Source organism: Megalobrama amblycephala, linkage group LG4 (genome assembly GCF_018812025.1).
Source record: "Megalobrama amblycephala isolate DHTTF-2021 linkage group LG4, ASM1881202v1, whole genome shotgun sequence".
Lineage (NCBI taxonomy): Eukaryota > Metazoa > Chordata > Actinopteri > Cypriniformes > Xenocyprididae > Megalobrama > Megalobrama amblycephala.
In genome coordinates this window covers 19,976,878-19,993,950 of record NC_063047.1, presented here as the reverse complement: position 1 = coordinate 19,993,950, position 17,073 = coordinate 19,976,878, and the positions used below count along the sequence as shown (strand labels likewise).

The 17,073-nt window shown below is 37.1% G+C and overlaps 1 protein-coding gene across 2 annotated transcripts in view; it reads right to left on the bottom strand.

The window, feature by feature from the left end:
• The window catches only part of fras1 (Fraser extracellular matrix complex subunit 1), a 131,573-nt gene that overhangs the window by 7,380 nt on the left and 107,120 nt on the right, over positions 1-17,073 (bottom strand). For both annotated transcript variants that reach the window (XM_048188165.1, XM_048188166.1), the window contains 21 exons: positions 16,135-16,291; positions 15,398-15,661; positions 14,081-14,269; positions 13,862-13,981; positions 13,585-13,764; positions 11,270-11,394; positions 8,469-8,609; positions 7,815-8,042; positions 6,008-6,121; positions 5,676-5,826; positions 5,058-5,217; positions 4,779-4,947; positions 4,423-4,669; positions 3,019-3,363; positions 2,753-2,913; positions 2,493-2,640; positions 2,210-2,415; positions 1,870-2,026; positions 1,525-1,725; positions 1,252-1,439; positions 40-315 (listed from right to left, as the gene is read on the bottom strand). In XM_048188165.1, the coding sequence (XP_048044122.1) occupies positions 40-315; positions 1,252-1,439; positions 1,525-1,725; positions 1,870-2,026; positions 2,210-2,415; positions 2,493-2,640; positions 2,753-2,913; positions 3,019-3,363; positions 4,423-4,669; positions 4,779-4,947; positions 5,058-5,217; positions 5,676-5,826; positions 6,008-6,121; positions 7,815-8,042; positions 8,469-8,609; positions 11,270-11,394; positions 13,585-13,764; positions 13,862-13,981; positions 14,081-14,269; positions 15,398-15,661; positions 16,135-16,291 (3,927 nt within the window). The remainder of the gene's footprint in view (positions 1-39; positions 316-1,251; positions 1,440-1,524; positions 1,726-1,869; positions 2,027-2,209; positions 2,416-2,492; positions 2,641-2,752; positions 2,914-3,018; positions 3,364-4,422; positions 4,670-4,778; positions 4,948-5,057; positions 5,218-5,675; positions 5,827-6,007; positions 6,122-7,814; positions 8,043-8,468; positions 8,610-11,269; positions 11,395-13,584; positions 13,765-13,861; positions 13,982-14,080; positions 14,270-15,397; positions 15,662-16,134; positions 16,292-17,073) is intronic.

The following is a 17,073-nucleotide window of genomic DNA, read 5'->3' as shown; positions in this document are numbered from 1 at the left end:
AATATTCTATCTATGACAAACGATTGTAAACAGACTAACCATGTGATTGACTGTGGTGTAAGGTGTGTTATCTGTCACTGTCTCAAAGGGTGACCGTGCTCCGCTGGTGTCTGTGGGAGTTGCGACCTCCCAGCTGAAGTGGACAGAGGTCTGGTTGATGCCTGCCTCCTCACAGCGCTCTCTCATGACTGAGTATTTGGGGTAATGGGGGTCGCAGGGAGTCACACAGACCAGAGGATATCCAGGAGATGGAGACTTCTTACTGCCCTCTTTAGTGACCTCTTGGACATAGTCATAGTCTGACAGAGACACCACCTGTGAGGAAAACAAATGAACTTTAACAAGACTTCTGAGATCTCAGCTGTAATATTAGATTTATGGATCAAGACAAATAAAAATAAATAAATTAGTACAATTAAATAGAATAAAAATTAATATTCAATGATATTGAAATAATGATTTCTAAAGTGACTTTTGTGACATCTATAGTATGCAGTGATTTACTTATCTTTCACAATATTGTAGGCAAATGTCTTACATTTCCAGACTTTTCTCAAAAAACTTGAGGGAAAAAAATTATTGAACGTTTAGGTTCAATCTTTTTTTTTTTTAATTACAAGGAAGGATGCATTAAAGAGAATGCATTACCAGAAGATGTATTAAAGATTAATGCATTAAAGAGATGTATTACCAGAAGAAGTAACAGTAAATGTGTTTACAATGTTACAAAATATTTCTATTTCAAGTAAATGCTTTTCTTTTACATTTAATCAAAAATAATAAAAAAAATAAAATAAAAAAATTGAATAATAGTTTCCACAAAAATTTTAAGCAGCACATCCATTTTCAACAACGATAATAATAAGAAATGTTTCTTGGGCATCAAATCAGCATATTAGTCTGATTTCTAAAGGATCATGTGACGCTGAAGACTGGAGTAATGATGCTGAAAATTCAGCTTTACCATCACAGGAATAAATTGCATTTTAAAATATATTTAATTGGGGAAAAAATTAATTACATTTAGCAATATTACTTTTTTTTTTACTGTATTTTTTGATTAAATAAATGCAGCCTTGGTGAAAGTAAGAGACTTCTTAAAAATAATAAAAAAATCGAATTGGAAGTGTGTAATTAATTTGACTAATTAATATGATGCAATTCAATTAAGCATTTTAATTGAACTGACAAGTATTCAGAATTTGATATACTAAATATCAGCACCACAAGCATCTACTGTACATCTCTTACAATGGGTGGAGCTGGAAGGATGAGACTTCCTGCAGCTTCCTGATCTAGGATTGTGACTGTTGCCATGGTAATCTCTCCAAGCACAGCTTCAACAGGATCGTCTGGACCCAGGACCAAAGAGAAAGACTCATGCCACTCTCTGTCCTCATTGGACAGAATCTCTACCTTAAACAGGAAGTGGTCCACACCTGAGGACATAACAGAATTAAGGTATAGCCTTAAAATAAAAAAAAGGATGAAAATTGCTAAATAAATAAATAAATAATGACTTACCAGGGCTGAACTTAAGGACTCGACTCTTGGGGTTGTAGTCTACACCTGACTGGGCCGATCCATCCCTTGTGCTGCATCGGATCTTGGAGGTGCGGTCAAGGTCTCCTTTACGAATAACCTTGATATTCAAAACCTCAATTCCATCTGGACCAGGGGGCTCACGAACTTGGTATGAGGCTTGTTCAAACTCAATTGTAGGTGCTGAAAAGCATGACGTGAACTTTTTTACATTTATGCATCTGGCAGACACATTTATGCAAAGCAACTTACAGTGCAATCAAGCTATTCATTGTAAATACACCCTGAGAATGGAACCCTGTTGCTAGCAACACATTAACTACTCACCATCTTCATCATTTGTGATTTTCACAGTCACAATATCATCGACTCCTATCATGGCTCCAATCCAGTGGTCACCCTGTGGGCTTCCAAGGTGGACCTGAAACTCCTCTTCAGGCTCAAACACAGAGTCATCTTGAATCAATACGGTACAGTTCTTCACCTGCCAATCAGAAGCAAGAGAGAAAAAAATTTGTCTACTATTGTCCCTAAACTTCAATACAGGGGTCATATGAAAACAAGAGCATATAATAAAACAACTTTGTTCCACCTGTGTTGACCAGCTGAAGTCAAGCTTGCTGAAGTGATTATACGTGAATTAATGACAAAACACATTTTATCGTACCTTCTCCCCTTTTTGGAAAGTGATCCTAGAATCATCTGCATTTCTCCTCTCCTCAAAGTCGTCCATTACCATGGCGGACATTGTACGTGTGAAACACCGGACGGAAGACTTATAGGACAGATCTCCTGTCCTAAAAATGGGGATGTGCAAGACACCGTCTTTTTCCTTTACGGTATATGCCAGCTTCTCAAACTGCATGCTAGGTACTGTAAGAAGAAAGCATGTGATGTTACATGGTTGCTAAATCACAGTGATAACCATTGTAATGGACAAGTAAACACACTGTCTTGGGTGGTGTCCGTGATGTAGACAGAGGCTTCATATGGTTCAGTCAGGACTGCTCCATTAGGAGAGCTAAGAAACACAATGAAGGACTCTTTCCCTTCAATTGTAGGGTTCTGGATGTCATCCATTATGGTCAAACTGCATGTCTACGCAAGAAAAAAAAAATGTTCTTACTTGATTTTATTGAAGTAAGGCCAGTAAATACCAATCGTCTTACAGTATGTCAGAATACACGTGAAAACAGTATAGTTTTATTACCTCCTCAGTCTTGCCTGGTTTAAACTCCACCTTTTTGGAACTCGGGATGTAGTCAATGCCAGGGGTTGCTGAATCTTGTTCTGCGGGACGTGTGGCACACCACACAGAGGTTACTGAGGAAAGGTCACTGCCCTGCCGCAGAACAGGGATTTCAATGGTGCCTGTGGGAAGATATTTCAGACTATGAATATTACATAGGTATTGTATTGGACATTTTACAAAACTGACTCCCATGATACTGCCTACGACAGATGATCTCAACCAACCTGCATCTTCACTGAAGGTGAAGGTCCCGTTGCCCAGGAAGACAGTGGAGGCATCATTTGGCCCGTCTATGATGACCTTAGCCACGGTGACATCGCCCATCCGAGCATTATCTGAGGCATCCGACAGCACCAGCTGAAACTCCTCAGAGAGTTCATACTCGCTGTCATCAATCAGCTTTACGTCACAGGTGGACATGCTCACACCTGGGCCAAAGATGACTCTGTTGTCGCTGCTCATGCCACGGGTCTTATAGTCAGAGCCGGACTCGAGAGCGTGAAGGCTGCTGCCCCGTGCTGACTTAGGCACAGTGTAGCAGAGGGCTGAAACTGTACTGCTGGTGTCACCTGATCGAAGACAAGAGATAACCCATGATGATGAAGATGACCACTTTAAAAAGATGGTGATAATTTCTTATTTTTAGTCTTCCATCAATACACTATTATTTACAGTAGTGTTTACAATAGGGTTGGAATTGAAAATCGATTCCAATTCTGGAATCTGATACTCAAGGTCAGGAATTGGATACTTGTTAAAATATTTAAATTTCGATTCTTCTTATTGATTCCTTTGTGTGCATTTTAAATAGATTTTAAAACATTCAAGTGCAAGTGCACACAGAAAGCCACCTCTCATATAGTGTGCAATACGGAATTGAGATCTCTTTCACGTCTTACTGCACTTGAGTGGACAAATACATACAAAATTGTCAAAATATCCAATAGATACAATATTATAAATATTATATTTGAGCAGAATTTGATGCAAGCGTATTTATTATGTAATGGCAGCCGGCAGGGGCACACTACTAGTTCAGTTGAGCCATTTGTACATTGATAAAGGAATGCTCCAGGTTAAATATTAAAAAAAAGAATGAACAATATAAAAATTCTGGCCGATAAACCAATAATTATTAATCATTAATAATTAATATTAAAGCTGATAACAAACAAATGGCCAATACTAAATAAATAAATAAACTCTGGTTGATAAGCCATTTATTTTCATGTTAAGGTCAATAAATGGTCGACAAATGCCAAATATAATATTTATAATTTATAATAATATTTATAATATTGGATTTAGGGAATAATAATATTAAAATGTACATTATTAAAATGCATATTTATTTTGAGATTTGCTAAAAATGACATTTAACAGTGTATAATCAATAATTCGTTATTTTAAAGATTTACATTAATTTATTAATTTATTTAATGAAGTGAAATCTAAATATAAATATGAAAATTGGGGAAAATGTAAAAAAAAAAAAAAATCACAAATTGTCAAATATGTATAATATATGCAATACTGACTGATACAGATAAACAAAAAAACAAAAAAAAACTAAGATAAGCCATTTAACAATATGGCACCGATATATCATGGGAATTGGTTCCACTGACCCTTTCTCTCAATAGGAGCAAAGATAAAGCCTGTGCTCTCATTGACGTGGTAGGTCTTCTTATCAAACTGCAGGGTGGGTTCATCCTCCGTGTCATTGATATTGACTTTAGCTCGGGTCACTGACCCCAGAAGGGAGTATACTGGCATACTCAGCTCCACATTAAAGCTCTCAATGTTCTCAAAGACCTGGTCATCGTTGATAACAATGGTGCACACCTTGGTGTCTTCTCTCTCATCAAACTGAACCTGAAGAACATTAAACAGCTTCTGAATGTTCTAGACTAATAATCCATCTATCAAATCAAAGGGAATTTGATTATTATTTAGTAATACTTTGAAATAATAAAGAACATACCTGTCCAGCATACTCAACATAGTCCTGCTGTCCGGCCCGAGAGCCCATGCTGGAGGTGGAGGTGGCAGTGCCTTGCTCAGTACGACACAGCACAATGGCATACTGGTTCAGATTACCAGTCCTCTTTACTGTGACCGCCACGGTTCCATCTTTTTCACTCACATTGTAGCTGTAAGACAGAAGACAACACATTACTGACAATTAATTTCATTAATTCATGAAATAAACAGGTTGGTTGGATGAAGACTTGATCTAGAACAAAATTCGAGGCAAACGCACCTCTTGTGCTCAAAGCTGATAAGAGACCACTGGATGTGGAACACATTATCACTGACAATGTTGGGTTTGCTGTCCTTCACAAGGAACTTAAAGTTGTCCATGGTCTCTTGAACACTGTTCTCACTCAGAACGTATCGGATAAGGCCTAGGTTTATGTCAGCTGCAAGACAAAATAAATTAAGGTAACATTTTACCACTTCAATTGCTCTGAAAACTGAATTTGATGCAGGCGTATTTAGTATGTAACAGCAAGTGCACACTACAAGACTGAGGCTTGTCAGCCTGTACACTTTTTTGTACAAAATGAATCAGTCTTGGTGTGTCAATTACAAGATCATTCTCCTCCCCAACTATGGTTTCTATCTAGTATCTTGAAAACAAGTCATTGAACAATATGGTTGAAGGCTTCAACTTGATTTTGCACAAAACAGGAAAAACAAACATAAAGACAGTGGTTAGGGAGACGTGGGCAGCAGTGTGATGTTTTGTTGGTTCTAAGTGGAATTTAGTCAGGGTAAATTGCATATTTAATTTGTTGAGGATTAGAACGAGGCTGTCTATGTGTTAGCTATTTTTTTTTTGTAGTGTGCTCTTGGCTTTGGGAGGTGTCAATGATACCTTGCGTGAAAGAGGTGATAGGTTTGCCAGGATTGAGTTTACTCTCCAGGTAGCCATGTTTAGCTTCAGTAGTGACTTCATAAGTCAGCTGTCCATCATCTGTGTCAGGATCAATAGTGAGAAGCTCTTTCTTGGAAATCAGATTGGTGGCCTAAAATAGAATTTTACATCAAAATGTTATCCAATACTTCGATAGAGCACTAATGGAATATAAAACCAGTAGGAGGCAGAAGTGTACTGTTAGTTGAGACATCAACATCTCATTGAGTGATCACATGAATTAATTGAGCTCTTATGTGATTATATATACAAAACTGTGTTAATAAAGTGACCTTATTTTCCATGTACTCCAGCCAGTGCAAGCCCAGGTTGGTGACAATGCGAGGGGTCCCGTCATCAACAGGTGAAATATCAATTTTAAACTTTTGTGGAGCAGCTGTGACAACCTGAAACAAAGGATATTATTTTAACCCTCTGGTGCTCTTCTTTTTTCTTTTTTTTTATTTCATTGGAATGGTATGAAACTTGGTAAAGGTTTTGGTATGTGAACATAAAAGAAAATCATGGACATATAAAAAAATGAAGAAGAAAAATAAATAGTCACACTTGTGTTCCTTGCGGTCAAAAAATAAATGCAAATGAATGGGAGATGAATTTCATCTAGTGAAAACGGGTCATTGGGGCCAAACAAAATCTTACTGAAAGCTAATTTTTTGAGATATAAAGCTCAAATCTGGAAAACTGGAACTTTTTTTTAGATTTATGGCTTTGATTTTCTTGCAGTTTTAGAGTAAAATGTGTTTTTGAAAAGTATATATTTCATAAAAAATTGAAAATAGTTATTTTTCGTAACGTTTTTTTTGTGTGCATTTTTCGTAACAATATACATAAAATTCTAACATTTTTAAGTAAATTTTTTAAAACTTTTTTTCACTTCAGCAATAATTGCCAAATGTTGTCTCTGAAAAAAGATCAAATTTAAGTATGTGCTCTAAATCATTCAAAATTTATTACAGTTTAAGTTGGAATTTCATTTTCAGGTCTATGCTGAAAAAGTGAATAAATGGATTATAATAACTAAAGCATAAATATAATTTAGTACCATAAAATCCCCTAAAAATACAAAAATATTAAATAAAAAACATTATCAAACTAAAATACATTACATTAATTTCATTGAAATATTAAAATAATAAAACAGACAGACACGCGAAAAGCTCCTGAGGGTTAAATTTACACACAATGTAAATCCTTCCGGTAGATACAAACCCTGTTTTATGTATTACCATTAAGAGTAATTGCTTCTCATTTACCAACAATGCTCACTTTAACATCCATTCAATCCCAGATCAAACTTATTTAAACTGTAACTTGAAGTCGAGCTTTCTTAAGTGCTGAGTAATGGTGTTCTAGGCAATCCTGATTAAACAATGTCATAGGGCTGCTATTTTGTCATCTTATGACAAGACGAGGTGCCCCTTTTTCAGTGTCCACGAGAAACCATTTACCTCCCAGAACAGCTGACAGCCAGCTGACGCAGTTAGAAGAGGAAAAAGCCACTGCTGATGGATGGAGTTATTATGATGGAGGGAGAGAGAGTGAGAGCTGACATGTTCTCTTAATGGCTACGTTAAACAAATGGACTCGATACCTTTAGGTGATTCATATGGTAATTCATATTCATGTCTTTATAAATAAAGAAATGAGCAATACACAAAAAAAAAAAAAAAAAGTTTATGTGCATACACTACTGTTCAGTGTTTGGAGTTAGTAAGATTTATTTTATGTTTTTGAAAGAAGTCTCTTATGCTCACCAAGGGTGCATTTGTTTGATCAAAAATACAGTAAAAATGTTAACATTTTGAAATATTATTGCAATTTAAAATAACTGTTTCTACTTGAATATATTTTAAAATGTAATTTATTCCTGTGATGGTAAAGCTGAATTTTTAGCATCATTGCTCCAGTCTTCAGTGTCACATGATCCTTCAGAAAGCATTCTGATATGCTAATTTGGTGCTCAAGAAACAGTTCTTGATGAAATGAAAACAGTTGACTTTCTGTGGTCATAACAGAAATATAACACTGATGACAACTGGCAACACTGACAAACACTAATAACACCGAAAGTCTACCGACCTCTTTTCCACCCTCTTCGATGATGAAGAACATATTGGTGCCATCACCGACAGTGAAGGTGAATCGATCTTTGAGGGAATTACTGCCGTCGTGGTTGTAACTGATGCGGTTCTGATAGATGTCGTCCATAGTGAAGGTGTTGGTTTGACGGTAATGTTGACCATTACTTGTACGCTCGATGGTCCCGTGACGAGGAGCCTGAACGATAGTGAACGTAACAGAGTCCTCCTAACAGAGAATCGGATAGAGAGATTGTCAAACAGGTGCAAATTTAAATTAAATTGCCACTAAGAAGTACATGAGCACTAGAGTTAATTGTGACGGATAAGTTGAGCAGGGCCACAGTAATTTCTTTCTCGCTCAATTGATCAGTAATCACTCAGGGTTTTCCATTTCCTTCTCCTCATCTGCTCCTGGCTCACTCTCCGCATTGGTATGACATAATTGGTCATGATTTTGTCTATATTTACTAAATAACTGAAAGGAGAGAGTTCAACTGTTCAAATGTTTGGGGTTAGCAAGGATTCATTAAAATGATCAAAATCTTATTTTAAAGTTTTACCCTTGTTTTTTACACTTTATAAGGAATAAATAAAGAACAACCACAGCATAATTGAAAGCAGAGTCAGGGTAAACTTCTATAAACATTGATACCTCTGTGTCAGCATCTGTAGCCTTCAACTCAAACTCAGTGATGGTCTTCCTCACTCCCTCCTGCACCTTCATCCCTGGCACCTGCAGCACGGGCAGAGAGTCGTCCACCGGCCGGATGGTGATGTAGAATGTCTGTGAAATCTGGAGGACAACAGTAATGAAATAATTAAATGCACACACTGCTCAGTAATTGAATCTAGATATGAGCTCAATTGTTCTGCAGCACACAATCTAATCTCCCACTAATTAGATTTATGTAATTATCAAATCAGAGTGGAAAGAGAGAAAGCATAAAGACGAGCAGTTTTAGACCACTGACAGCTAAAATGAAATAGATAAATAATGCAAAAACTCATCCTTCATAAAAGCGTGGAAAGAAAATTAGTAGTTTGCTTATGAGGTATATTTTTTAAAAGCATTATTAAAATAATTTTACATGAAATACATGAGATGAAGACTTCAGTCATCAGTAGCCTAACAAATGTTGTATTGTGGGCGGCCATATTGAAATCACACGACCAGCTGAATATTACTAACTTTATTTCTGTAACCTTACGATTACTGGACACTTTTGCTTACAGGATAAATTAATCATGGCTGACTGTATCTAAAAGATTTCAATAATGGCATCATATCGCTTTTGCATCCACACCACTAGGTGTCAGTATAAGTCTAAGATGATTACCATATGGATTAGTACACCAATAAAAAAAAATAAAAAAAAAAAATGCATCTTTAATTGAGCAGCACAGCACCAACACAGTGTGTATTTGCCAATCATTTTCAATTCAAAATAGCAGAAGAGTAGTGTTTCCTACTGAGAAAAGACCCTATTGTGGGATAACCTGAATACTCCACTATGTTAATCTCTTTCAGACACTCACTAGGCACCCTGTGTTTATTCAAGCTCTTTTGGCCCTAATTAGTGTGTGTGGGGGAGTGTATGTGTTTATAATGGAAAGAAAAGAGGTGAAAGGAAGAGAGTATGAAAAGGAGCGAGGGAGGGTTGAGATTACTGTGGGAGGAAGTGTGCTCAGCATGTGTGCAATCATTAATAGAAAGAGAAAGGTGGGCATGAACATGTTTATATCCATGTAAGTTACCGTGAAAGATGAGTATGTATACATTTTTTATGCCAAATTATATTAACAAAACAATTTGCTGATATAATTTGAGTGAATAGATGAATAGATGAATAGAAAAATCACAGGAAGTTCAAAATGTCTTCTATGCCATCCATATATATTTATATATATACTTTAGTAACAAACTTATTTAAATATTGAATTTATATATTATTTCATTTTATCTTATTTAACAACATATTTCAAATTAGTTTAAATCAACAAAAACAATAGTTTTAAAGGTGCCCTAGAATTAAAAATTGAATTTATCTTGGCATAGTTAAATAACAAGAGTTCAGTACATGGAAAAGACATACAATGAGTCTCAAACTCCATTGTTTCCTCCTCCTTATATAAATCTCATTTGTTTAAAAGACCTCCGAAGAACAGGCGAATCTCAACATAACACCGACTGTTACGTAACAGTCAGGGTGTACGCCCCCAATATTTGCATATGCCAGCTCATGTTCAAGGCATTACACAAGGGCAGGCAGTATTAACGTCTGGATCTGTGCACAGCTGAATCAACAGACTAGGTAAGCAAGCAAGGACAACAGCGAAAAATGGCAGATGGGGCAATAATAACTGACATGATCCATGATATCATGTTATTTTTAGTGATATTTGTGAATTGTCTTTCTAAATGTTTTGTTATCATGTTGCTAATGTACTGTTAAATGAGGTTAAAGTTACCATTGTTTCTTATTGTATTCACGGAGACAAGAGCCGTAGTTAATTTCATTATTAAACACTTGCTTCATTCTTCATAAAACTTCATTCTTTATAAATCTCTCCAACAGTGTAGCATTAGCCGTTAGCCACGGATCACAGCCTCAAATTCATTCAGAATCAAATGTAAACATCCAAATAAATACAATACTCACATTATCCGATGCATGCATGCAGTATGCATGACGAACACTTTGTAAAGATACAGTTTGAGGGTTATATTAGCTGTGTGAACTTTATGCTGTTTAAGGCAAGCGCGAGCTCCGTGGGCATGGAGCGTGAGCATTTAAAGGGGCCACAACCTGAATCGGCGCATTTCTAATGATGCCCCAAAATAGGCAGTTAAAAAAATGAATTAAAAAATATCTATGGGGTATTTTGAGCTGAAACTTCACAGACACATTCAGGGGACACCTTAGACTTAACAACACTGACCAGCACTCGAACTGCAGGTATTCAACAGTTTTGTATAAAACCTGATTTTTATGTTCTCCAGCATAATTTGAGATGATACAAAGAGCATCTTGTGCTTTAATGGAAGAACAACATCTGACCATCTGTACAAAGTCATATGATCATTGTCACAAATTTACTTTATTTTGTTTTACATTTTTCAGAATCAGATTTTAATCCCACATTTTTTTCCAATATGGCTTCAGACGTTTAGACCCCACTACATGTGTGTGTGTGGTCCAGGTATTCCCTATATTTTGAGGACCAAATGTCCCCACAAGGATAATAAAATCAGATTTTTGTCATTGTAGGGACAAAATTGTATCCCCACAACTTAAGTTTTTTTTTTAATGTAAAAACAAAATGTTTTCAGTAAGGTTAGGTTTAGGGGAAAAACCATTACGCCTATGGAATGTCCCCACAATTCACAAAAACAAATGTGTGTGTGTGTGTGTGTGTGTGTGTGTGTGTGTGTGTGTGTGTGTGCGCGCGCACCTCATTTCCTCCGTCAGACACAGTGAAGGTGAAATCATCGGAGTGTGTCTCCTCTTCACTGGTATGGACATACTGAATGTTGCGGGAGGCCAGGTCAGCCTGGGTAAACGTGCTGATCCGTGTTCCTGCAACAGGATCAAACAGTGCGAAACTCTCCAGTGACTAGCTGTCCAACACTTTATATACCACACTTGGTATCAAATAATAATGTAAACTCACTTGCCACCATTAAAAATATCCCACAGGTCAACTGAAATTGATGAATAAAACATGCACTACTGCAGAAATACCATTGAGTGCAGTCCAGGCAAGACAGAGAAGAACAGAGATGAAAATGAAAACTGATCTTCACCCATGACACACTGATAGAGATCTATAGGCTCGATCTCATCTAATAAATTCTCAGTCTTCATTTGAACATGATGTTTAGATATGAAACATATTATATATCTTCCATGCAATTTCTAAGCATTTCCTGGCAGTTGTGGCCAGCTTTTTATAAATGTACTGCTCTGGAGAAGAGCCATTACAGCTCCAGGACCGCAGACTATAAATATATATTATGATCTCTCAGGCTGTTCAGATTAAGTCTTTGATAGAGACAGGAATAACAATGACACTGTAATATGTGTATTTGTGGATGAGCAGAGGTATGTATGTGTATGTGGTCTAGTATGTGACAGATTTATGATACAGACTACATGTAATAGTGAAACTTCCCCAGAAGCCCACCACTTCATATACTGCACTTGCAATTAAATAATAATGTAAACTCATCCAACACCATTATAAAACAGATCAACTAAATGGTTCTTTATAGGCATAAAAAAATAAATAAGAAATAGTTTTGGGAAGCTACTTTGAAACTGTAGACTGCCAAGCTACAAGCTATCCATAATTCAATTAAACTACTCTTCTGAAAAGCAGCAAGCTACACCACAAGCTATAATAAATAAAAGGACACAACTGCATTGAAGCTTTAAGTTACTAAAGGTTTTATTATGTAGAACCAAGGGCGTCACTAGACCTTTTTACTGAGACAAAAGCCCCAGTAAAATATAAAAATAAATAAATATATATATAAAAAACAACCTCAAAAATCCTTGTCTGATGAGGGAGATTACAAGCAATTACAGCAAACATGTCATGAGGGTTTTCTATTAGCTGTTTCAAATGAACTGCACAAACTGTCTGACCAACATTTACTAATGAACGACACAAACATTACACGTTTCGCTATACTATATACAGTACGTTTACACTATATATCTATTCAGCACAACAAATGAGATAGTGGACACTTTTTGGCAAGCATGATTTTTTCCTAATTTTGCTCGGAGGTAATTCTTCTAATTTCACATTTAAAGGTACGGTAAGTAGATTTTGAAAAACACTGTTTGGAAGTTAGTCGGGCTGACACCAAAAACAAAAGTGTAACCAATCAGCATTAGGGGGCGTATGACGGTCAAGGAGAGAGAAGAAAGAAAGAAAGAAAGAAAGAAAGAAAGAAAGAAAGAAAGAAAGAAAGAAAGATGCAGACCGAGAGATGGGACACTACAAAAGAGCTCAAAAGAATATCACTGGAATGAAGGCTTATGACTGGGCAAGCGCTTTAGGACCCGGTTTATATTAGAAAAGCTTGAAAACAGATGCCTGAAAACAGGCCTGAAAACAGACGCAGAGACTGCTTTCATTCCACTTCACATGTAAGTAACACAACAACGAATACTTTGTATTTACTCTTGTGTACTGTACGTTCATTTTTGTGCTTTCTTGTCTTTTGTTCATCAACTGCACTTTATTTTTCGTGAAGCATTTTATTGCGCATCAGAGCTGTGATAAACAGACATCCACTCGCATTGCGTGTGTAACAGTGGCCAGATAGTAAGAGTTGTGCAGGTAAACTACTGCACTGCACACTGTCATTGTTAGTGCACTCGCCTCGCATGCCAGCAGCGATCAGGCCGGGGTTCGAGACCGACTCGGAGCAGGGTGGCTAGGATTGGAGTGCCGTTTTGGAGGCGGAGCAATGAAGAGAGGGGTGGGTTTGTTTGGGTTGATTTCAAATATCAACAATGTCCAACAGCGTTTTTCAAAATCTACCGATCCCACCTTTAATAGCGATGTACAACTTTGTCATGCTACACTGCTACTTGTTAGAAAAAGTAGCTTGTTACTGGAAAATCAACATTATTTAGAAAGCTGAGCTACTGTTTTGAAACTGAATAATAGTTCAGTTAACAGTTTCACCACTTTTGGTTTGTCACTGCACACACTGTGTTAAGCATGGAATATATTTGTCAGTTTTTGTGTACCTGGTTTGCCGGAATGTTCTAGATGGCCGAGGTGGGGCTGTTTGGTGATTCGATAAACGAGTTCATCTGGTTCACTGTCCTGATCTGTAGAGGAGAGCTGCAGTGTTGTGATCTTCTTCAGGGTGTTCTCATCCAAAACCAAACCCTTGTTAACCACCACTGCGGGAGGAAGTCTGTCCTCTGAGAGAGAGAAAAAGAGATTGCAACGTACCAAAATAACTTTCTTCTATTCGTGAACATGCATCTTTAAGTGTCCCAAAATAAATTCTTGGCTCACCCAGAACACTAATGAAGAAAGATTGGTCAATGACTCTGTTTCCCTCAGGATCTTCCAAGTTGAACTTGAAAGAGAAGCTGCCTCCACTTTCTCCCTTTTCATGAATGTATTCCACATGTCCTGAAACATGAGGTGCAAAACCACATGAGACAATTCCTCTCTGCATAGAAATTCCCTATGGATGATTATGTATGAGAGAGAGAGCAATGAAGGAAAAACCTTTGTTGATGTCATCCTGGGTGAAGCTGGTGACAGGTCCTTTGACAGATATCTGAGCCTTGTTTCTGCCTGTATTCAGCAGCAGGGAGCCCACGCTCAGGTCTTTAGTCAGGGTGAACCGCAGCCTAAGGTTATCTGAATCTATGTCCGTCCCTTTCAGATGCTGCTCTGTGATTTTAGATGAGGAACCTGCCGGATGAATTGAGCAACGGTAAGAGAAATGACACAGGTATTTAAGTTACTTATTAACATCAACTCAGTCTCACTAGATAGGAACCTCAATTATTCATATCAAGTGTTTAAATTGGTGCATCATAATGAATGAAACTGCAGTGAAGAATGTGGGACGCTTTTCTAGTTCACTAATAAGTCTGGCAGAGGGAGATTAAAAGTGCATAATGCCATAATTTCGGTCTGGTCTTCACACAAAGCTGTATGGCTTTAGAAGCTTTTTATGTGCTTATTTTATGTGAATTTTATGTGCTTCTCATCCATCTCCTTTTGTGTTCCACAGATGAAAAAATACAGGTTTGAAATTATATGAGAGTGAGTGAATAATGAATTTTCATTTTTAGGTGAACTATTTCCCCAAATATTACTTCTGGAAAGTGGTACCCTCATTATATAATGTAAGAGTTATTTTCTATAATTAAAATGTTTTTTTGTAACAAAATCATAAAGAAAATGAAAAGAACATTGTGGGCTTACTGACAAAAAGTTCTTTTTTAATAAAGAGTATAACTTTTTATTATTCAACAAGGCAGTGAAAACTGAAAGAACATGCAATTTTCATTGTGTTTTTATTCTTTAATAAAACTATTTTCAATCCATTCAATAAAAAGTGGCATGAAGTCAAAAGAAAAAAATGTTTTTCAACAAAACTAATATCACTGGCACCTTCTTAAATTGCTTTATTTTTTTTAAGATGCTCTGGACAAAAGCAATGAATAAATGTAAAGGATTGAAATATACTGTATATATATATATATATATATATATATATATATATTCATTATTCACCATTTAAGTACAGAGAATTGAGAAATAAGAAGTTGGGGTTGGGGGTTGGGCAATATAGGGGACTGCAATTTTTGTTTTGTTTTATTTTTTACAGATTACTATATTCTAGGAAGAAGTGAAGACAGCACTTTCTCTCCTTGTGATGAGTCTGTTTTACACTTATTTCAGAAGATTGACAAATTATTCCGTTATAAACTATGTTTGCTATTATGAGGGCTACTGAAAATAAGCATCCTAAATAATCAGTAACCTGCTTGGGATGTGTGCAATGACACTGTAATGTAGGTGTATCTTGACCTGCTGCAATCTGAAGTCCTCTGTTGATTGTGACTCTAGGGCCTTCTTTCTTCCTAATATCCATGCTGAACTCAAGACGGCCCATCTCTGTGTATATGCCATCTGTTACTGAAAACTGGATCTCATCGGTCCCAGAACCACGTCCGTCTGGGGTGTAAACCAGCAGCTCATCTAGAACATCCTGGTACGTGAAGGTGGATCCCTGCTGAAGAATCCTGCCATTCTCTAAAGGTTGAGAGTAGAACTGCCTTCTGCGAAGCTTCCCTATGAAGACATGAACACACATAGAAATATTGCAAAGAAATGGACATTAAATGGACCCCCCCATCAAACACAGAATAAACACACATTTTCAGGTGCATTTGACCTCTAATATTCGCTCTATGTCATTTTTTGTATAGCTGCACTGCTGTCATAACACTCTGACAAGGTGCCTGTATTTCAGTTCTGTCAGCTCCATTCCTCGCTTGCGACTCCTAATAAAACTGCTGTGAACACCTTGACATGCATCAATAAAAGTTTAACCAATAAAGCCCTCTGGGTTGTGGCCTTTCCACCGGTTCTAGTCAACAGCAGAGGCACAATGGCTAGAACATAAATCAGCCACACAGGAGCCAGACTGAGAGGTGATGTGGCAAATAATGGATGTTTGCTGAAGGATGGCCATGAATGAGCGACAGACTAGGAAATGGAGTGAGCATATGAAGAGAAATGGAGAGAAAAAGAGAGGCACTGACCATATGAAGGCTTCTTGATGATGGTGAGGAGAAGCTCATTCTCAGGTGTGTCCTGGTCCAGCACATTCAGGGAGGAGTTAGTGATGACAACACCAGAGTTCTCCTCCACTTGGATGCTGTTTACTGAGATAATTGGGACTCTGTCCTCCTTGGTGTGCTATAAACAACATCAAATAATATAAACAACATATACAAACCTGACAAGTCAGGAAAGAGAGACGGGAAAGAAAGGGGAATTGGGATATGTTGCAGTCTAGCTTTGAAAATGCGTCCCAGTGAATCAGCAGCTCCAACCACTAAACGCTTATAAGAGGCTGCGAAATGAAGACAAACCAAAGTACATATGAAGAGTTCAGATGCAAAAACTTCCAAGTCCGTTTGATATGTTTTCTTTTAAACGAGCAGTTTTTACCAGGCTCCTATATTTAGGGTCAGTAATTTCACTTTAATGGCAATAAAAAGGTTACTGGTCAGTTATTGAAATACCTTATTTTCAAAAATGTCACTTTAGTCAATTCATTGGTATTTAACAAATTTGACTGTCTTTTGCTGCAAAACTAGCTAGTCCACCTCTTTGGAAGTCCACCTCTTTGGAAAACAAAACATAGTAAACAGTTGCAAAATCACAGATGCAACTGGAAACATTGCAAATGATGAAAGCAGAATTCAAAATGTAACAATGAAGAAACTGATCCACACAGTAGGGGGAGCTGTGATTCAAGTGACTTCCAAGTCTGTTTCTGTCAAGAGTTTTACAGCAGCACAAGGAACACTGCTGTGTTTACTTGCTACTCGCAAAATCCTGTCATTGCCACTGTAACCATGGACAAAACATGATAAAAACTTGCAGAGCGACGGCTCAAACGCATGCCATCATTCATCTTGAAATCAAATTATTTGAATCGGATCTTCCGATTGGTTCTTCTGTGGACGCTTGCT